At 36.7% G+C, this 22,723-nt stretch overlaps 1 protein-coding gene and 1 pseudogene across 1 annotated transcript; one reads left to right on the top strand and one right to left on the bottom strand.

The window, feature by feature from the left end:
- The first annotated feature begins 8,436 nt into the window (after positions 1-8,436).
- LOC120274495 lies at positions 8,437-15,139 on the top strand (annotated as a pseudogene).
- Positions 15,140-15,535: 396 nt separating this feature from the next.
- Positions 15,536-17,826, bottom strand: LOC120274513 (pre-rRNA-processing protein TSR2-like). The gene is made up of 4 exons (XM_039281059.1): positions 17,582-17,826; positions 16,545-16,636; positions 16,285-16,398; positions 15,536-15,881 (listed from the first exon to the last, which is right to left on the bottom strand). Exons 1-4 carry the CDS (start codon positions 17,778-17,780, stop codon positions 15,693-15,695), a joined length of 594 nt encoding a protein of 197 aa, XP_039136993.1. The 5' UTR covers positions 17,781-17,826; the 3' UTR covers positions 15,536-15,692.
- Between the last annotated feature and the right edge of the window lie 4,897 nt (positions 17,827-22,723).

The raw sequence follows: 22,723 nt of genomic DNA, 5'->3' as shown, positions 1-22,723 counted from the left end.
TAAACGATTGCATATGAAAGAAAACTTGATTAAGAAAAGCAAAGACAAAGAACTCACTCTCCGGATGCTTCATTTGGGATCTAATCTTTGTCTTTGTGCCCCTTTTTTTCTCTCTGCATGCCTTTTATTGTTTTGTTTTGTTTCTCTGTGAGTTGAGTATCTTGATGAGAACACATTTACTGGTTCACTACTCATAACATATGAGGAGCTTTTTGCTTTTTAATTTGTGACTTGAGAAATCCCAAAATATAAAATACTTCAAAAATTTAAGATATAATAGGCCTATGGAGTTGGAAAAAGAGGTTGTTGCATTGATATATAATAGTGTAGCTGAAAAAGTTGTGGCATTTTATATTGTAGTAATAATTTTAATAAATTTTTAATATTTTAAAATAATTGTTTTATAGTTTTTAAATATTTTTAGATATATTTTATATAATTTTAATATTTTTCAAATGTTAATATTTGGAAGCCACCGTCCAGTAGAATGTGATGAAAAAAATAATGGTTGTTTTGTAGAAGGACTTGATTTACTCAATTAAAAGAATAGAGATGAAATTAGTAAATAGCGAGACCAAAAGGTGTAAAAGATCGCCAGGTCTCACATGATATCTCACAAAGTCAAACAATCAAGACAACCAACCAATTAAACAGTCATCAACCCATAATAAATCCTGAAACAACTACAGCACCAATTTATACGTGGAAAACCACTCGATGTGAAGGATAAAAACCAGCGAGGGCCAGCATTCGAGTCAGCGCTTTACCTCTTATTGATAAATTGAGGCGCAAAAAGAACCCCAAATCAGTCAACAAAGTTCACAACCCACCCGACAAACTCAAGAACAATAAGAGATCAAGATGAGAGCAAAAAGTGTCAGAAATCATCTCAGCTGTATGTCTGTTAAAGACTCGTTTTTCTACCAAACCGGAGCACGCTGAGGATGATCCGACCCTTGAAAATAAAACTCTTCTTATCGGGAACAAGTCTGGCCAAATTTGAGGCAAAATCGGACCACAGGAGCACCTCCGATCGTAGAGTTGATCAAAGCTGCATACAGTAAAACCGAGAATAACAAACCCCTCTTGGCAGCTCTCTTTTCTTCTTTGATTGCACATCACGCTTTACGATGTTATGCAAAAGCGAAAGAATACCATCCCACAAAAGAAAATTCTCTTGCGACCTGAATATCGATGCCAGAAATGGACCCAAGAATAAGACACTTATGAGTCAACATAAAGGTCCCAACATGCAAACAACAAAGCAATATGAAATATCGCAAATATAGGCTCTGGACCCATAACAATCTCAGTACACGGGAAGATGAACACCTCTTCAATGACCACTTGAAAGCTCATTCCATAAAGCTTGACACAAACATCAAGCTTGCTTCCTAGAACTCACTTTGGTTAACATATACTTAATCATTCTTATTTGTATAGAAATTTCTTGAGTTCATCATCTTTTCTTCAATAATATTCCGCAACCAATGATATCGAACATCAATATGCTTGGTGCGGGCGTGATCCCAATGGAATTCTTAGTTTCAAATCCTATAGCACTCACGACTACCTCCACGAGAATACGCATACTCACACCATAGTTTCACAAACGAGCTCTTGAAGAAACCTCTTCCACAGCATTCCTCCTTGCTCACAATTTTGCTATATACTCTACCTCGAGTAGTCGATATGCCACACACTTTTGTAATTTAGATTTGCCAAGAGAAATGGCTCACACAGTCTGAACACATAGCTGAGTGAACTTTCTACTATCAAGATCTGACGCCATGTTGCGCCACACATATATCCCTCAAGACGCAGGTTTGCCACCTCCATAGCTACAAACAAAGTTTGGAAGTGCCATGTACAAGTATACGAAGATCCACTTCCTTTGCATCCAGTGGAGTCACCCACACAGATTGGATAAGTATATGCTCACCAAACCAGCGAGAATGTGCAATACTCGGGCCTTGTGTACGCATTTCGTAGCATACATCGAGGAACCAGCAATGAGGAAGAATAAGGAATAAATGACATACTTCGCTTTCGCTGCTACTGTTGTAGGACTGAATCTCTTACTCAAGTTAAAATGTAATGCGAGTGGTGTACTATGACGCATAGCATGTAACCGTATTGAACCTTTCAAGCACTGCGTTCGATATACTTTTGTTGAGATAGCCACAACTTTCTAGCCTTGCGGTCACGAGAGCAATCCTCCATTGCCTAAGATTTTAGCACGCGAGGACAAATCTTTTCATGTCAAACACTTGGACAAATCTTTCTTCAAAGTTGACTAATCACATCAACTTTGAATCTTGCCCAACTATCAGCATCCTCGTTCATACAAAGAAGGATAATGAAGTTGTCACGAGAACTTTCTAAAATGCCACACAAGGATATCACTATGATAATTTGTCATGACAGCAGATCAAATTTCCGATACCCTGTGCCTTGGAAGGGTGCTGTTTAAGCCCATAAAGACTCTTCTTCGACTTGCGAGCAAGTTTTTCCTTCCCTTTTCCTTCGACCTTGAGGTTGCTCCCATGCTGAGTTTCATCATGCAAGTCGCTTCATATGCCAGCCGTCTTTACCTCATTGCTCCAGCTCGAAGATCAAGACTTTCCTGCCCAGCGTACCCTAAAAGCGGTTTTGATAGAAGTCATCTTGACAACATAGGGATTTCATCTCCATAAATCGACACCTTTTACCAGTTTACATCCTTTGACCACCAGTCGGGCTTTCCATAGACTTATCTTCTCACCCTTCCTTTTCGTTCGCCGAAAACCACATATGTTTTTCAAGACTTTCTTACCTCTCTGGGAAGATTCCACTTACCTCAACTTAGAGTCACGAGTTCTTCTTCGAAGATCCATCTCCTCTTTCCTGGCCTCGAGGCCAAAGATCTTTATCTTCACTGGAACAAGCGCTTCTTGGAAACTCTGACTCACTCGTTTAAAGTGACTAAGATGTAATCATGTGCGTAGATACTTTGTAGAAGGTTTCTACGATCTACTGGTTGACCTCCTAATCTAAACATCATCCAGCGGCGAAGTAGGTTGTTCCACTTGCTCCTTGAGCACTCTTCATCATCTGAAGATTTGAGGCATCATTAGGAGCATCATTAGAGCTGTGGTGCATCATCGCCGACATCGGTTGTACCTCCTCCAACACCATCAGCATGTATTGCGTCAAGATCGTCGGCCCAGGTTGGATGTTCAGCGAGAAGCGAGGAAGTAGGAGCGGAAGAAGAGTCGTCGGTGAGATATCGATAGGCAAATCGCGAGGTTAGAGTGATTACCTTGCCCTGTAAAGGTTTTGCTCCAATCTCATGCTCAAAGAACACTACATCCTACTTGCTTCTGGGTGCATACGCTACACGGGATCATAGAGGCTGAACCCGTACTCTTCGTCACCATGGCCAACCGACACACCACATGGGAGGCGTCTTGGAATCGAGCTTGATCCTCACGAATCTTTCACTGCACATGCAAGTATGCGCTTGCATCCAAGGGCCTCTAAGATGTGAATGTAGGATCACATCCCTTCCATGCTCCTCTAAGGAATGTTAAGACCCAAAGGAATAGATGGAGAGCGGTTGATCGAATAAAGGCTGCAGTTTCGCTGCCTCTGCGAAAATGAGTTTGCGGTAGAGTCGGGGCGTCTTCAACATACATCTCACTCTCCGCTGATGGTTACGCTCAGTGCTCTCTGCGCAACACCATTATAGTTTGTGGAGTGCGAGGCGTCTTCCACGTCTCGAGATACCCTTCACGTGAACTTAAATAGTTCCGAACTCATGTAGTATACTCACACACCGCCATTGTCGAGCGGGCGCTTCAATTTTTCTTTTCGTCTCCCTCCACCACTGAGCGCGCATGAAATTTACGGAGATGTCTCAAACACTTGGCTCTTGGTCTTGTAACGTATAAACCCAAGTTTTTCCTAGTAGCATCATCAGTAAAAGGTAGCAAAAGTATTTGTATTGCCACCATTTGACTCCACCTCATCGATGGGACCCACGAGACGCCGGGTCGCATGACTCCGACCAGCTTGCACCTCCCTGGCCAGACTTCCAAAGAGCAGAGCTCTATCTTTGCTTTCACTGCGGACTGATGATCCACAAGGAGGTCGAAAGAAACGCTGTAAGTATCACTTGCGGGAATGAGAGAGATTTCACTGCTAGACATTTTCAAACCCTTATCACTCATGTGTCCCGATCTTGATGACCTAGATGTCGAGAATTCACTTATAACTTCGGCTTGCATTAATTTCCATTCGAACTTGGCCACTCAAATATATCTTGTACAGAAAAGGAAGCGACACAGCTCGCCTCGAAATGCTGATTTGATTTATAGAACCTTTGGGCAGATTTCCGCCGCCATTTCAAATGTGTGTCCGGAGGCCTTCTTGATCAAGCAGCATTAGCGGAGAGCAGCAAATTAAGGCGTAGATTCAAGATATGGCGCACATCGATCTAATGCTCAGTATGCATCCGATCAGAATAGTCTTTCACACGAATATCACCTAAACCAACAGTGCTTGCTAGTTCATGAAGTACTCCCTTCTAGGAACACAATGGTATGAAACACACTGTATCTACAAGCCACTCTGAGTCTCAGACTATCAACATGACATGATAACACTCGAAAGTTTCACTGAAATCAAAAGTAGCATCATCATCACTCTTAGAAGCTGTTGCTGCAGTGTTTTTGTCATCTTCCTCTTTATGTAGTCGATTCTTCTTCCCTCTGTTCCCTTTAGACCGGAAACAATACTTCTTGATATGACGGGCTTCTTGCAATAATGGCATGTAATCACGTTCTTCCCATGCTGGACTTGGACACGCTCCTTGGTTGTGTGCCTTTTGGAAACCCCTCTCTCTTCTTCCCTCTGTTCTCGACAACAGGGCACATGAGATTATCAACTCCCATCTCCTTTCTTCGTTCCTCATTAAACATGCTTTTCTTTGATGACATCAAGATAGAACACCATCCGAGGCGAGGAGTTACTAATGAGTCACGGCGAGGTTTTCCCAAGTATGCAGCGAAAAGGAACTCCAGTAGAAACAAAAGCGCGAGCTCGTCGTCAAGACAAATTTTTATGGTAGTCGACTTGTTAATAGTAATGCAGGAAGTCGCTCAAGATGCTTTCATGAAGCGAACTTCCCAGCCTTTCGATTTCAAATTAGCAAGTTTCTTAATCAGAAGAAGCTTTATTAGAAAGGCGTTCTTCCAGCTCGTAAATACCTCCAATTTCTTCCCTAAATCATATGGGTCAGACTCTTGTGACACATGGTTGAAAAAATCTTGATATCAGACCCATTGCCTAATAGTCCCCAAAGCCTTCTTTTTCAACTTTATCCATTCTTTTCTCTTCCATCTTATCAGAGTTTAGATGGTTTAGAGACATTACCATCGAATTGGTGACAATTTCAATTTGGGTCATCTAGAGTCCTTACTGATATAACAAGTCTTCCGTCATAGGTCTCGAATAGAATAATTGGTTGATGTCGATTTTACCGTAGAATGGCTCTTTACTGCGACTCCAGCAATGTAGACAAATTAAACCCTTTCTACGATACCACTTTTTGTAAAAGATGCCCGAGAGGTCTCTGAGCACTCCACAAAGTCAAACAATCAAGACAACCAACCAATTACGAATTCAATCAACCCATAATAAATCACAAACAACACACGCGATTTGTCATCGTGAGAAAACCCGCTCGATGTGAAGGATAAAAACCGCAGGACCGTTCAAAGGTCCACACTTTACTTCTCTTATTGATAAATTGAGGCAAAAAGAACCTCGAATCGATCGACAAAGGATTCACAACCCACAACAAACTCAAGAGACAATAAGAGATCAAGATAGAGCAAAAAGTGTAGAAATCATCAGCGCAGATCTAAGCCAAAATTGCGTTTACGACATAGCCGGAGCACACTGAGGATGATCACGACCGTTCAAAAATAAAGCCCTTCTTGTCAGAGAACAAAGGCTGGCAAATTTGAGCAAAAGGTGGATCCCACAGGATCACCTCGATCGTAGAGTTGATCAAAGCTGCATACGAGCCGAGAATAACAAGCCTCTTGAAAGCTCTCTCTTTTCTTCTTTGATTGCGATCGCCTTTACGATGTTGTGCTGTAGCAAAACGAAAGAGATACCATCACAAAGAAAATTCTCTTGGAAACCTAATATCGATCTCCAAAATGGATACGAGAAATAAGGCATAGCAAGTCACGGCCTTAAAAGGCCGACGCTAAGCAATAAGCTGATATGAAATATTTGCAAATATGGGTTGGACCCATAACAAAAGGATGGGATGACCATAACATATGGATTATCTTATAGATTTTGCAAATTATAATAAATAAATAACACAAGGACTTTATTTATTTATTTATATATAGAACCATAGATGACAAATTTATAAATAATTACTTTAATAACAAAATAAATCTGATGCCATTAGATCTTCAAGTCATTTTTTTTGTTCTTATTCTTGGATTTAATACTGGTTTCACAAAGACTCAAATTTATCAAGGCTTAAAAATTTAACTTTTTCATATATTGGTTTATGATCCCAAATCCTATAGCACTCTTACAACCCATTTAAATTATATCCATGATTCCCCTTTGGAGAAATCAGTGCTTGTCTCAATGCATACCCATATTTGAGTATGCATGTGGGTAATCATCATTCCCAAAACTAGGGAAATGGAGGTAAAAGATGGGATAATGGCCATGTAATACCCATTTTTATCCTCCCTATATACTATATATGTATATATAAAAATATATAATACTCTAATAATACATTTATTAAATATAAATATATTAACATTAAAATATTTAATATTTAATTATGATAATTATATAATAGTTATATATTAAATAAATATTTATTTCAAATATAAGTCACCAATTCAAATATTGAATTATAATAATTATGATGATTAATTCATAAATCACAATGATCAATTATTAATATAAATAAATTTAGATACTTAATGATAATAATAATTAAAGTGAAATGATATTTTTACCCTCCACAATTTATTTAATTAAATGAAAATAAGTAATTTTAAAAATTAATTGTAATAATTAAATTAAATAAAAATATTAAAAATATTTTATAAACAAATAAATTCACATATTTATATTAAAGACATAAATGTAATTTTTATTATATATCTTTTTCATTACTTTTTCTCTTAACCCAATAAATTCTCATCCATGAAACACGGTTTTATTTTATTACCCTTCCCAATGTTCCCATTAGCATAATCACATCCCTATAACTTTCGAAGTAATTTTTATGTCAGAAATTGATGCATTTGGAGCTTGGCGAAACACATTTAGTTGTTCTACATTCATTAAAGGATATGAATAAATTGGAGACAATTATCTTTGGACTAATGTTTCTTAGCAATTTGGTTTCAGAATGCTATCATTTAAAAAGAAGTTGTGGGTTTTACACAAGGTGGTGCGTGGTGCACCTACAAGGGAAATATTAAGTTTGTGTCAAAGAACCCTTGAGAGGCTAAATTATAAAAATTCACAGTGATGTAGAATGCCCTCAATTGAAATATGCAGACTTTGATATAAACATTTGTTCCTCATTAAGTTGGAATTCAATCAAGATAACAAGCTAGATTTGATGGTGATATGTTATGGCAATTTTGGTTCAACATATATAATCAAATTTTTTTAATTTATATTATATATATATTTTAAAAAATAGATAAATCACTAATTTATTAAAAATCTTCTTAATATATATTTACATATACAGTGTATTAGCAGATTTGCATACAAAAACTTAATCTTCGACGTTCAATCGTTTAAAAGAATTTGTCGTTGCGCGTTTGGTTCGAGAAGTTTTTAAAACCCAAATTTGTTGCGATTTTTATTCTTTGAAAGGGTTCATGATTTAAGTGAACTTGAAATAAAAGTGATAAAATTTTTTATTAAACAAATTTTCTTACATAAATTCTGATGTCTAATTTTACTTACTTATTTCCATAAATATAAAAATGTATTATAAGTAAACTTCAAACCTTCAACGTTTGAGTTGAGCAATGATTAATTTTATCATCATTAGGCCAATAAAAAAAAATGTATCCAAAAAGTTAAATATTATTTTATATTTATATAAAACTTCGAAATTGATTTTTCTGAGGTTGTATTAAGTAACAACCCACTGTCAAGGGGTACACAAATAATTTCATTGAAAGCCCAAAGAAAATGGTGGAGGTTTTATATGAGGGACTAAACTGGAATAAAAATAAATAAAAATAAGACAAGGGCTTTGTACAATAATAGTGGCAGCTATTAATTACAGACTCAATGGTTATAATTTGGAGGTGATGGCTTCTCGAGATTCTTTGTTGGGTTTCAAGTGAAAGCACGAGAATTCGCCGAGATATGATCGCCATGGCCGCCCCCTTCTTCTCTACGCCTTCCAGCCCTATGTCTACCAAGTAATCTTCGTCTCTCAATCCTCTTTGTTGATGCCTTTTTCTTTATCTGAAATTTGGAATTCCTTTGTAGGGGTGGTTTGTGGTTTTGATTTTATGAGAATGTGATTTGCTGGATGTGGATTGTTTTGTTGCTAATTTGTGCTTTCTCCTTTGAATTATCATGTTCTGATCCAGATTCTCCTTTTCCTTGATTTCTTGCTTTGTAGTTGTGGAGTGATTACCCTTTTTTTTCAATTGAAAATTTATCTTTTTGTTGGTGATTGTGAGTTTAGAAGACTTGTGTGTGTGTTTTTTTAGTTGATCCTTATCTGGGGGAAAAAGAAAATTTTGGCCTAAATGGGATGTTTAGAATGTAATGATTTGAGCATATGGTTTCTATTTTTGTGATGAGAATGTGTTTAGGATATTAGCAACTGATGGAAAATTTGAAGTCACATAATTTCGTTTGCCAGGATGTAGATTGGGGAAACTGGTTCTGCTTATTGTAGAAGAATATTGAAGTTCTTGGATGTTACTTCATGATCTAAAAATATTTATATGTTTTTTTGTTTGTAATTAGACTTATTGATCTACTGCAACATTTTAAATGGCAGAGTCCACAGGCAGTTGTAACACCTTTCCAAATATTGGGTGGAGAATCACAGATTGTTCAGGTATTTAGTTTGCACTATTGTGGCCTTCAGTCCCATATCCAACTGTTACGTAAGCACTACTAAATTGAAGCCCTTTCGTTGTTTTTCTATTGTCAGATAATGTTGAAATCACAAGAGAAGGTTACTGCAAAGCCTGGTAAGTCTTTGGTTCATGTCATAGTTGTTATTTATAAAGGAAAGTTGATGGTCATTTTGTTCTTTTTTTGGGTGATTTGTGTGATTTTTTATTATATCTTGTTGATAGCAATCCTCTTAAATTGATTGTTGAACTTCCTTTATATGCCACAGAAAACTATGCCTTTCTTGATGTGCAATACATTTTTTTTTTTTGCATTTGTAGCTGCTAATTTGCACATCTATGACTATTATGGTTAGAAAATATGAAGCAACTGTTAGTCCAAATTCTTCATTCCATGACAAAGGCCCCTTGGTTAAAATCTGTAAATCTCTTGGCATTGATTTTCTATGGATATATTTCACAGCAATAGCAATAGCCCTATATAAACTAATATTTTTGAATAAGTTCTATTCTCTTAATGAAATAATTGCATTTCATTTTCAGGTACAATGTGCTACATGTCTGGTTCCATTCAAATGGAAAACATTTATGTCCCTGAAAATGAGAGGGGCTCTGTGGCAATGGATTTTTGGGAAGAGTTTGACTAGTATAGTGCTCTTTAACTCTGGTCCTGATGATGGATTTGTAGGCATTGCGGCACCATCCCCTGGTCGAATACTTCCGGTTAGTTTCAATTAATTTTTAATAAATTTTTCTTGCAAAGTTGTTTTGCCTCCTCTCATAATGGAAAAATTTTACATTAATTTTTCAAATTATGTTGTAGAGTTTAACATAAGTTTTGCATTTAACAAAAAGCTTCATGATGCATGTAGAGCCATGGGTGGAAAATAGCAATTGATATTGGTTCCACTTCCACCAGTATTTTCTTTTAATATTATGTCTACGAGACAGATCTATTTTCTCTTGCCAGACTGGGGAAACTAAAACATTAGAAAGCTGGAAAAAGTTATAGGGTTCTCCTAAAACTCTAGTTTCCTGAAGGATCAACAATGTACTTGTGGATTTACTAAACCGCATCTTGCAGAATTATTTATGCAATTTTCTTTTCTCCATTCATATTTATTTTCATGTTATAATTTGGTGTATTTTTTTTATAGATTGACTTGCGCAAAAGATTTGGCGGAGAAATAATTTGCCAGGTACAGTTAGATATTTGAAACTGCTTTCTTAATCCTATGCTACTCTCCCGAGCATGACTTTTGGTTTTTGATCGATTGTCTTAGTAATTACAACTGAGTAAACATTTATCCTGTGCTATTCTTTAATGTGCAGAACAATGTGAATGACATGGTTTGTTTTGCACTTGCTGTGTAATTAGATAGGATTATCAGCAAGAAAATTTTAATTTTTGCATTTGCACAGTAGAAATATGATTTTGATTGTGTTCATTATTTGTACCTTATGGACCATTTGTTTGTTATGCTTCTAACAAAACTTTCTTATTCATAATTGATTATCTGTTGTTTGCTATGATATATAATTTTTTTCTCTAGTGATGATTTTTTTCTTTTGATGGGAAAGTGGGTGTTTTTGCCTTGAATAACAATGTAGGATGGGTTTGGCTGTGATCTGCAAAATGAAATACCAAACGAAGGCTTAGGAATCCAAGTACAAGTTGGTGTTCTGGCTAAAGTTGGAGATTGTTACTTTTGTTAGTTTCATAATACTTAGATAATATGTGCAGCATTTAATTGTTTGGGAGGTTTGAGATAGTTGAAATATTTGTTTGCCATGGAGCTCACAAGGCTTACCTTCCGAAGTATTAGTTCAAAAATGAATATCACTTGAGGCTTTTTGGGGAAGGCGTTTGTTACATGCACGGGCCATGAACCACATGTTGCATGCCATAATCGAAACATGCTTCTCAGTGAGTTTTTACATTTTGGCCTAGGGCTCACTTGGTTATGTAGGGATTGAGGTTTATTTCAATAATGTGCCTCTATGCGTGCCCATTACTGAAGTTTGGCTTGGTAAACCATGCTCCGAAATGGACCTACTTAGCAAGTGACCTTGGCCTCTACTTGGTGTGCTTGTTTTGTGACCCATCCTAACACTTGTTCTGGTTACTTTTCTGGTGTTTTGGGGATTATCCACCCCATTGAGAACCATATTTTTCGGTTCACTATTTGCTTGAACATAGAATCTGTGCTTGTTTGACATAAGGGCATTTTTCTAAATGCCCTTGTCTACCTTGTGCATTCATTTTTATCTATATGCCATTTGTGTAAAATTGTGTATGTAAAAATACATGGACTTCGAATTGATATATTTAACATTCTTGAGACTTTTGCCATTGCCTTTTAAAACACCTCTGAGAACTCTTCCAAGTTTATTCACTTTATTATTATTTTTTAATGTGAATATATAGCATGTGAATACGTATAGCAGTGATAATGATTGCTTTGATTTTGATCCTTTAGCCAGATGCGTTTCTTTGTTCTGTTAATGATGTCACTGTCACCAGCATCTCGGAACAGAGGCCGCGCAATGTTGTGTTTGGTACAGAGGTATGACCTAGTTGAATGTTCTGATTTCCATTTAACTATGTACCCTTGATCCTCTGGTATTTTGAAGTACATGTGTCACCGATTTTATTAAAATCTCCCTTATTAGACTTTTACTTCAACATGTTCTGGTCTTGCACCGTTTTATATGACCTTTTTGTGCTGTTACAGATACTTTTGAAACAAAAGCTGTCAGGCCAAGGTCTGGCATTTCTGGTAGCTGGTGGATCTGGTATTGTTCTTTCTCTGTTTTCACGTTATGCTAATTCTTCATGCCATTATTTTGTCATCAAAATTTGACACCATATATGATGCTATCACATGTGATGTATGCCTAAGTTAATATTGAATCTTTTATAGAGCTATCTCAATACTCCTACCAATGAATATAGTTCATTTGTTTTTATTAATATCTATCTGAAGTTTTTGAGCTTTACTATAGGTGCCTCATCAAAACAACATTACCTCAATTAAAGTTGATTGTTCAATGCCATGAGGGAGGATGAGAAGAAAATATATTGATAATATTGACAGATGATTTCAGAATTGTTTTTGAAATATGCATTCATAAATATCTAGTAAAATGTTTTTGAACTAACATAGATACCTCAGTAAGCCTCATTAGCCCACTTCAAGTTGATTGTCCAATGCCACAAGGTAGGATGATGTGTATCTGTATTGCCATCAACGGTGGCTTTAGATTATGAGGGCTAGCTTCATAACCTTCTCATGTTTAGAATCTTAAAAGCTTTGTAATCGGGCTTACTTTGTCCAATGTTACAATTCTTAAATTGGTTTGTTGGAAACATTATGTCTTAACATTCTTAGCATCAAAACAGTTGTGATGCATTCCTCCAAAGAGTTTAGGAATTTTTCCAATTTAGATAGACTTTATTAAGACAATTTCCTGGTTAATCTGATATCTCTTTTCTGACCTATCAGCACAAGTATCAGATACAAGTTTTTACCTGAAATTGTCCATTAAATTGGGAAAAAAATAAAGCAATATCTTAGTAATCATGCAAACCAATGATAACTACAGACATCAAAATGTGAAACTTAAAGGCTAGAAAATAATAATAATAATAATAATAATAATAATAATAATAATAATAATAATAATAATAATAATAATTTAGACTCCAGCCAAGTAAATGATTAATTTTTAGAAAAAATAAAAAACCAAATTCTGCCCTGTACAGTTACCACAGTACTATTAACCTCTGGATTTAAAATCACTGCTTAAATATGCGGAGCATAGCATCAGAGATTCTAGGAGCTAACATAGTCACAAGACTCACAACTGAAGGAGTGGAGAAGTTAACTTTGTGCAGAATTTAAGTGCTCATCCCCATTCTATGCTAGCTAAGAAAATTTGTTGCTGCTACCCTGCCTAGTAAGAAAAAAGGGGTTCACAGCAGCATTTCAACCACCTTCCGGTATTCTTCTTTCTCAAATCATACAATCCACTGAAAGTTGATTGTGGGAACATTATAGTAAAGTTGTTCCTTACTAGTACTAGACCTCTAATTTCAAAAGCAATTTTGAGCATTCTGTGGCTATGATTGTTCACAGTGTCCTTGGCGCATATTTGGTCTGCTTTCTGTAAAAGAGTTGTATTTTGTTTTTTGTGAAGAAGACAAAGTGCTTTTCAAAGAAGTGTTCGTCAAAAGTGTATTTTTTTCATTAGCATTTGAGTGAAAAATCTTGCCAAATGATAGTTTGATACCCCAAAAACATACTTGCTTTTAGACTACTCGAAACATAGGAGTCAAACACACCCCAGTCTTCTACAGCCTAAGCACATTCAGATTCTAGTTACCTTTGGCTTTTGCTGTATTTTGCCTTTGATTATGTTTCAGATCATATGATTAGGCCAATTTTCAAATGGAAGTTATATCACCTACTGATTTCAATTACCAAAATTATCAAGATTGTAACGTGTTTCCACCTGTAATTATATGGATGATATTCATCTTTAGGCAAACTTTTCACTCTTTCCCAACTCATGCACTCAGCGTTTGTCTTGCTGATATTTTATGCTCATAAATGTAAAAATAAAAGCGCTCTAGCACATCTATACATATTATAACTCTTGTTTTTCAACTTGAAAGCTGAAAAATAATTACTTCCATTATGATAGTGAATTTTTGATCCTGTGCTTTAATATATGCTGATTGGTGAGTCCTCTGGTGGCATATTCTTTTGTTAGTTGTACAGAAAATTCTTGATGTTGATGAAGTACTAGTAGTTGATGCTGCCTGCATAGTTGCCATGACAACCACCATCAGCTTCCAACTAAAGCACTCCAATCCAACAAGAAGAATTATATTCGGAGTGAGTTCACTGTTTTCCTTTATTTGACTATCATATGCAACACTTTCAAGTAGGCAGATGCAAGGATGTTCTTAACAATTTTGGCAAATATCTTGAACATCAATCATGAGGGTTTTTATTCCAGCCTCCTGGCTGTCAAAGTTACTAAGATTTGAGAATTGAAATCTTTTGATATGTAAATTTTGGGTATATTCTTTTATTCTAGAAAGTCATGTATAATCAATTCTCATTCTGGCGGCCTATGAAGCGGGAGTCATTGTTTGTTTTGGCCTCTCAAATAGAAACTTTTGCATTTTGGCCCTCGAGCTAAATAGATCCTCTCAAATAGGATGTGACATTTGCCTAGTGTATATTAAGGGCCCAAAGCAAACAAGATTTTCTCGTTTAAAGCCAAAACGAAATATAAACTTAAGTTAAGGGATCATAAGTGGCTTTAAATTTAATTTGAATATAGCGAATTGTTTGGCACCGACCACCATCAGTTTTCTCGTCAAGCACTTATCTATCTATATACTTTTGTGTTGAAGGGTGAGAGCCAGAACCAATTGACAGCTGTGCTAACGGGCCCAGGCATCGTCTTTGTTCAGAGTTTACCCTTCCCCCGACTTTCTCAGCGTATAGCAAGGCATGCTTATCATTAGCGGATTTTTTCCATTCGTTATTATGGCTGCCATCCTTCTTGAGATGATTGTGAATTTTTGTTGTTTTTATTTTGCAGATCTGTCACCAGCCCTAACTTGAGGGAAAACCCGAAGTTCTTTGCTCAGATTGTGACCTTCCTCTTTCTTGCATATGTTATAATTGTAGCTTCTCTAGTTTTAACGGATGTTTAGCTTGTTTTACTCTTCCCCCCCAAATTTTCTCTGGTTATATAGTCATATTGATAACCGATTTTTCTTTGGGTCGTTAAAACAGTTATGATAGAGTGATTTGTTCTGGAGGCTTTGAGCTCAATAGTGTAATACCGTATAGAGTGGCTGCCAATGATTTACAACAGAGGGGGAGTTTGTGATAGATCATATTTGTTTGCTTAAAAATCACATTTATTTCCATTGAAAGTAGACATTTAAATTTTTAGTTTTTGCTGTGCTTGGCTTTAACTTCAATCTTGGCAGTTTTTCTGTTTTTTTTTTGCCTTTTCCAACTTCTTGTTCCAAAATCCTCGTCCTGTGAAATAAGAGAGAAAAATTGGAAGATAAATTAAATATATATATATATATATTTGTCAGCCTTCCCATTAAGATTGGTTTTTGTTTTCATGGTTTATGATCATGTTGATATATTTTTATTACTGAAACACTATTGTTTTAAAGAGATGAATATTACTGAAACAATTTACAACACTTTAACAACCTTTTAATGTTAATAACAATATAAGTAGGGCCATTCCAAGCAATGACGCAAAAGAACACAAAAAGACTGGCCTCTTAACGAAAAAGCCTAAGGATGAATAAAACCAGTATAAATTAAGTAGAGATATGCTCAACCAAAATGAGAAGATGAAAACCTTTCAAACACAAAAGTCAAGGGATGGATACAAGAGTGAAGATCAAGTAAAGAAATGCTCAACCAAAATGGCAAGAAAGAAATATTTATATTAGCACTTCACCGGCACTATGAGTTTGCAAGACATGAATTATGCCCATCTCTTACCACGATTACGCTTGGTAGGAACAACAAACCAACCCTCTTCATCAGGTGTTTGTTTCGGTTGTTTTGGCTCATTCAGGACCACTTCCTTTGGTTCTGGTTCATCAACCATCATTTCCGATCCATCTTCGTCCACCTGTTCATCTGAACTCTCACCCTCGTTTTCATTAACCACCTGCAATTAATTATTAATTGACATCAAAGCACTATACAAGTCTCTTGAAAAATTGTTTAAAGGTTTTGAGAAGAAAATGTAACTTGCGCTTCTAACAAAAGTGTTGAACAAACATGTGTGAATGTTAAGATAATGTAAAGACATGCACTATCCTAGTTATGCTAGATGAAGTTCAGAGTGTGTTTACCAATGTTTATCAACCAGTGCTTGCCATTTGATTTAGAATGCTAAAGAAAAAACCGACTTGGATTAAATTTTTGAAAAAAAAAAATTTTGCGTAGTTAAAATGAATCTTGGTCAAACCAAAACACAATGCAAAGCTCTCATAAACTAGAAATATCTCATGTATACATCCAGCAAAAGAAAATTACTGAAATTAATTGAGAAGATAACTTCAGGGTACCTGTCTACTTTGAGAGGCAGCATTTCTCGTGGAAGCAGAGTTCTTTAATTGATCAATTGATTCAAAATTTCCCTGCAGACAGTCTTCATGCATAATCATCAATTGCTCAGCAATCTGTTTAGCAGATTTTAACAAACATAAGATCCAAAATTAGAATATAAAAAAATGTAACTGTTTTTGTCCAACATTGAAAAACCTTGGCAGGAGTTTCTAATTGCATCAACCAATAAAAATAAATGGGAGATGAAATTGGAGTGAACCTCTTCTACGCTGCCATCCTCGATTTCAGTATTGAAGGAAAGCACCATGTTCTCATCCAGTATGTTTTCCAAATCATCTATATAAAGTGGAGCTGCAACAACAAAGAATGTTATAAGCCTGATAATCATAATTTTCAACATTATAGGTGTCACAAGCAAAAGAATCAAGATCACAAATCCTGAATAAAAAAAAACACTGACCTCTGTTTAGAAATTAACACTTTCCAGCTGTAATACTAGTTATACTATACAAAGAATTCAATTAAGTAGAAAATTCAGAATTATAAAAAATCCTTTCCAAACAAATATTGATAAAACATGTTGCAGCAGAACCAACAGCAGCAGGAAATGAAGAAACAAGACTCAACAATGTCAGTCACTATGGAAACTAAGAACTCTTTCCCCCTAAAAACAAAAGTAACTCCCAATGAAACTAACTTAAACTAAGTAAACATTCGAAACTAAACACTCATAAGAATACTTCAGCCCATGTTAACATCATAAATCAATGAACCACTTAGCTCAGTAGGAAAGAAATAAACAATCAAATTTTCAGACCGCAAACCAAATGCTCTCCAAAAGATGCATCATCATTTAATTACCTACAAAATCGATAGAAATGCCGAGCAAAAAGATCGCTAACAGATTGATGGGTTTTGCAAACAGATTAAAGAAATATTCTTTTGCAAACTATTATATAAAGACTTGATAATTTAAGGGGTTTTCTAGATCATGAACTCTGCACTTATTAGAAAATCAACATCAACAACGCAGTTCGATGCTAAAGAAAACAAAATTACGATTTTTTTTCATCATCTCTAAACTACAAATTCTTGGAATTACCAAACATCACAACAACAACAACAACAACAACAACAACAATTCGATATTAAATCGCCTCAAAACTAATTAAATTCGATCTTTTCCCTCAGAATCACCGGAAAATTCGAAAGATATTACACATAATTCAATTGCAAATCAACAAGCATATAAAGAAAAACCGCAGAACAGAAGCTAGAAGAGATTAAAACACAAACCTTTGTCGTTGGAGAACCAAGAGAGAACGGCAGAGGCAAGCTTATCAGCCTTTTGGCGAGATTCCCTCCCACCCCACCCGTTCTGGACCGCCATTTGAAGCGCCGTCCACCGGGCGAGCACGAGGCTGATCCCTTCTCCAAAGCGAGTCGCTGCCTCCGGCGAGAGCACCGGCGTTGGCCCTCGGTTCCCGGAATCCATGGCTCGATCGATCGAGAGAGAAGCGCGGCGAGACAACGAGGTGACTTCCGGGCTTCGCCGGGCTAGGGTTATAGTTTATATATTATTGGGATTTGGGTTTTAGTTTTGCAAAGAAACCCAAACAATAGTTCATATTTTTGAGAAAATGTTTGAAGGCTACTCATGCACTAGCCGCAAATATGACAATTTTTTAAGGGGTGAATATCAAAATAAAACGCAAATTTCAATTTATTTGATTTAATTTGGGAATTTTGTTGGAGTGAGTTTATGTATTTTTCTTTTTTTTTAGAATTAATATTTGAAATTTTATGTTTTATTTTGTATTCAGGTTAATTAAATAATTCGTTAAATTTATTAAGAATCCTCAATTTGTTAATATTGTTTTCTAATTTCAAACATATATATTTTTTTTATTTTTTAAAATGCAGATAATATGTTTTTTTTAAGGAAAATTAATGTTTACCACTTGTGAATTTCAAATATTCTTAAACAACCCTTCTAACTTTTCCAAATCCTGAACACCCCTTCCGTTATTGTTTAAGTTCCCTTTTACCCCTACCGTTCACTTGAAATGGGTCCATGTTATGAAATTTCATTTTTACCACGAAAATGGTGGGAAAAAAACCGCGCCAATCACACCATATGTTTGCTTTTTTTGTCAAATCTTTCTTCTTCTTCTTCTCTCCTCATTTGGTTTGTTCGATTTGAATTCTGCCAGTTTCCTGATAAGGTGAGAATTTCTTCGATTCGAGTGCTAATTTTCACGGCGCTAACTTCTTAAAAATCGGTGTTAGCTCAGTTTGAGATATGTGGCGATGGGATCTCGATGTTTCCCGTGTCGGGTGAAGTTTATCACACCCGATGGATATAAAACGGTTTGTCCAACAGAAAACGATGTCGACTTCCAGCGGATGTGTCACGTGTACTCCATCTTCAAATGCGCCGTAGTCGATCTTGTCGAGACAGACGATGTGAAATTGTCGAATCCTATTGAAAACGAGTTTTTCTCATTGTAAGATTCTTCTCTTTTATGTTTATCTAGTTGTATAAGTTCATTACTGTTTAACTGTGTCATTCTCTGTTTAAATATATTACATTTTCATTTAAACATTATCTTCTTCGTTTAATATAATTGTCAGTATGTAACTATTTGAATTAACGTTTAAATTTGTCATATATGTAAGTATAGAGACTAGTAAATTTACATTGACAAAATTTGTCATGTTCTTCGAAAACAATGAATTGAATTTAAACTGATTTTAATTTGAAAAACAAACAAAAAAACAAGGAATTCTATCAACACGCTTTCGAAGACCTCCCTTTGTCGATGATGCCATCTGCCCTCCCTCCTTAAGTATGCAGGAAAACATACTTTAATCTCAGATAAGGGACGTTTGTTTGCGGTAGCCGTAGCTTTTCATCGGTGAGTAATTGCTCGATAAACCGCATGACATAGACGACGCAGTCGATACTTCCTTGTTTTTGTCGTGGGGTTTCAATATCGTGAACTAGTGGGTACGTTGCGGTCGCCGACTCACCGAACTCCATATCGATACAAATGTCGAATAGCTTCCGCTGTGGAGGTATACAAGTTTAGATTAGATTACTGAATATTTACCAAACACTATTAATTAAGCACAATTTATTAAACAACTTACCATTTCTAACGCGTCTGTATCGTACTCCTTGCTTTGGCATGAAGAATAATGCATGTATTCTTGTTTGTTATTGTCAAGGATCATAACATGGAAGTGGTCATTCATAATTATTGGGAGGATGACAATTTCAACATCATGCAAGTTGCGCGCGACATCTCCGATCATAGTCATAGTGATTTCATGTGCGTCATCCTGCTTTGACATAAACAGCGCTAGTGGTCGTGTGATGGAGGCGTGCTTTTTATAAGGATATGACACTATACTCAGTGACTTTTGTATTATGCATACGAAAGCGTCCATCATATCGCCTGAGACCATCTCTTTCCCCTCAAGCAGAGTGAATAGTCTAGACCGTGTGGTGCTGAGAGAGTCGTTCTTCCACACGAAAGTGTTGTGGTTAAACGGTAACAGAGATACTTAAATTATATTGTACCTATTTAACTGATATAGCAAATGCTTAAATGATATTGCAAATAATTAAACGGTATATATATATAAATTAAATGTTAACATATAAGTTTAAACAATAACATAAAAACTTCAAATTGACTTGTCCATAGTGCAGTTGAGAAAGATCCTTATCAACTCCTGTTCGTATTTGTTGTGGCGCGATTGTCCAATGTATTTTTTCTTCTTCGGAATAAAGACTTTCTGAACTTCGTCTAATTTTTTATTGGCAAGGATCATATTTCTCGTTGTAATTGCAGTGGCGTTCCATTGCCCCTCGTCAACAGCTGTTTTGGGATCAGCATGCAACACTGTTGTTGAAGGTTGTCGGTGTTCAGCACCAGCAGCATCTTTCTTCGATGTGGACACGACTATAGCACCAACCAGAGACATATCCTTACTTACTTCTTATTGTTGTGGGATTGTGTCTACCTTCGATGCGGCACTGTCGGCCGTTGGTTCCACCGTGATTATGATTTCATTGATAACCGAGTCAACGATCTTCTCAATCGTGGCCACGGTAATAGCATAAATGGGAGACATAACCTTAGCTGGTTCTTGTTCTTCAAAGGATTATGTCCATCTTTGATGCCGCACTGTTATCCGCCGGGTCCTCCAGATCGGGGATTTCGTTAACAATAGAGTCAACGATCTTATCAACCGCACCAATACCAACATCATGTATGATCTCCTCCACCGTGGCAGCCATATCATCAACGGTAACAGCATCAGCTGCTGATGGTGCTGTTATTGTTTCATCGTCAGCCGGCGGTGGATACAGAGGCAGTATTGTTTTTCTCTTTTTCGCAAGTCTCTTCGAATGTGGCCGTTTTGGAATAACCACCCCGATGATGTCGTCATCGTCAAATTCCGACGCCTCGTCCGTCCCGGGTGCTTCAATTGTTTGGAGGGACGACGCAGTCGATTGTGACCGTCCTTCCAATGCCTCAACCCGGGCGACAAGCCGAGGAAACTCGCTCATCAATATCTGGCATGCTTGCATAAGAGTTGTAGTGACATCGTTGCCTAATGCCGTTAAGGGGGCTCCCACGATCGGGGGGACTGTCGTTGTCGTGGTCGCCGGGGGGAGAAGGCGGTTCGCAATCTGGCGGGATAGGGGAGGGCTTCTCCGGCGTCGAGGAATGTGTGCGCATGTTGGGCTGGAAGTAGGAGAACGACGTCAGCGCGCACGGAAGAGGTTGCCCTCTTATTATGCCTTCGAGCAAGTGGTTTCGGAGTAATAGCATTCACCCATCGGTTGGCCCAAACAAATATATCTCCATCAGCATTCGCCATAACCAGCTCAGGAAACTAACATACGTAAACCAAACAATCTTAGCGAAATCATTCAGTTTAAACAATAAAAACTATATTTAAACATTATAGCATAAACGTAAACAGAGAACAAAATGTTTAAACTTTTAATAATATGTTTTAAACATTAAATAAACACAGTTAAACGCTAAATAATATGTTTAACCATTAACGACTACTGTTAAACATATTGTTCATTATTTATTACCTCTTTTCCTTCGAGAGATGACAAAATGGTTTCTATCGTCGCTTGCTTCCAGTAAGTATTTTCACCGTAGCACAGCATCCTTGGGATCTTACCAAAACGAACTTTATTTCCGGTTCCGATCAGCTTGTAAAACCAGATGTTAAGCGCAACCGAGCAACCCTTAATATACCCTGTGTTGGTCTTCTTTCCCGCGCATCTAGCTTGCACTCGAGCTACTGCTTGTGGAACGTCCTTCATAAGCCACTTGTGCATCGCTTGTGCCCATGCGTATCGCCACATCCCACGTAGATCATCGACATAATCAGCGATCCAGTTCGGAATCGAGCATGAGGTATTTGGGAAGAGGATTGTACCCATGAGGTACAACATTAGGAGTTTGGCAAAATTTTCTTCTTCTCCCCTCTGTCCAACAAGTTGCTCAAGAGTGCTCTTGATGGAGTCTTTGTATCTCTGGTAGGTTTTTGATAAATACCTCTCTTCGAAAGCTGAGCATGTTTTCTTCTTCTGAAACACGACTGCGTCTCCATCACAACGCAAACCAAGAATGAGAGCCACATCTTCAGGCCTGAAACTCAGTAGGCTTTCCCCAATCCTGAATTTATTGGTGTGGTTATCGTACCTTTGCAATAGAGAATCAAGAAAGACCCTTTCTTGGAATATAGCTTCCAGCTCAGTAAATGCTGCAAACGGTATCCTTCGGATGATCTCTCAGTATCGAGGGGTCATGTGAACTTTCAATCCTGCTAAGGTCTCCACTACCGGTGTCAAGTAGCATCACCCATTAACTAGGTTGACCGCCATAATCACAAACATGCGACAATAACAACACATTCAGCCAGTAGTATTTACAAATGTTTAAGCGGAAATATAAGATTTTAAGCGGTAACCTCTCAATTCTTAAACAGAGATATCACTTGTTAAACAGAGACCTAGTTTTTTAAACATAGACAACAATTCTTAAACAGAGATAACAGTATTTAAATGGTAACCTCTCATTTATTAAATGTAAACCTCATTTGTAAAACTGCAACAATATCAAATGAAAAGGGAAACGTACATTATAAGCATTACAAAAATCATAACAATCGAAAAAACTATTTCGATAGTGTATACAGACGAAAATGCAAACCAAAACAAAACCCTAGCCGAGAAATCGCCTTGCAGACTAACAAAACCACAACCGAGAAATCCCCCTGTAGACTTCAATATCTTCTAATAAAAACGGAACCACAAAACAAAACCGAAAAATCTTTTTTTGTAACAGAATAGTTAACATAAAGTCATAATCAATACCTTAGATTGCAAACTGATGAAAT

This window comes from Dioscorea cayenensis, chromosome 13 (assembly GCF_009730915.1).
Source record: "Dioscorea cayenensis subsp. rotundata cultivar TDr96_F1 chromosome 13, TDr96_F1_v2_PseudoChromosome.rev07_lg8_w22 25.fasta, whole genome shotgun sequence".
In the NCBI taxonomy this organism is placed as follows: domain Eukaryota; kingdom Viridiplantae; phylum Streptophyta; class Magnoliopsida; order Dioscoreales; family Dioscoreaceae; genus Dioscorea; species Dioscorea cayenensis.
Note: the sequence above shows the minus strand (reverse complement) of the source record. Positions and strands in the feature narration are given on the sequence as shown.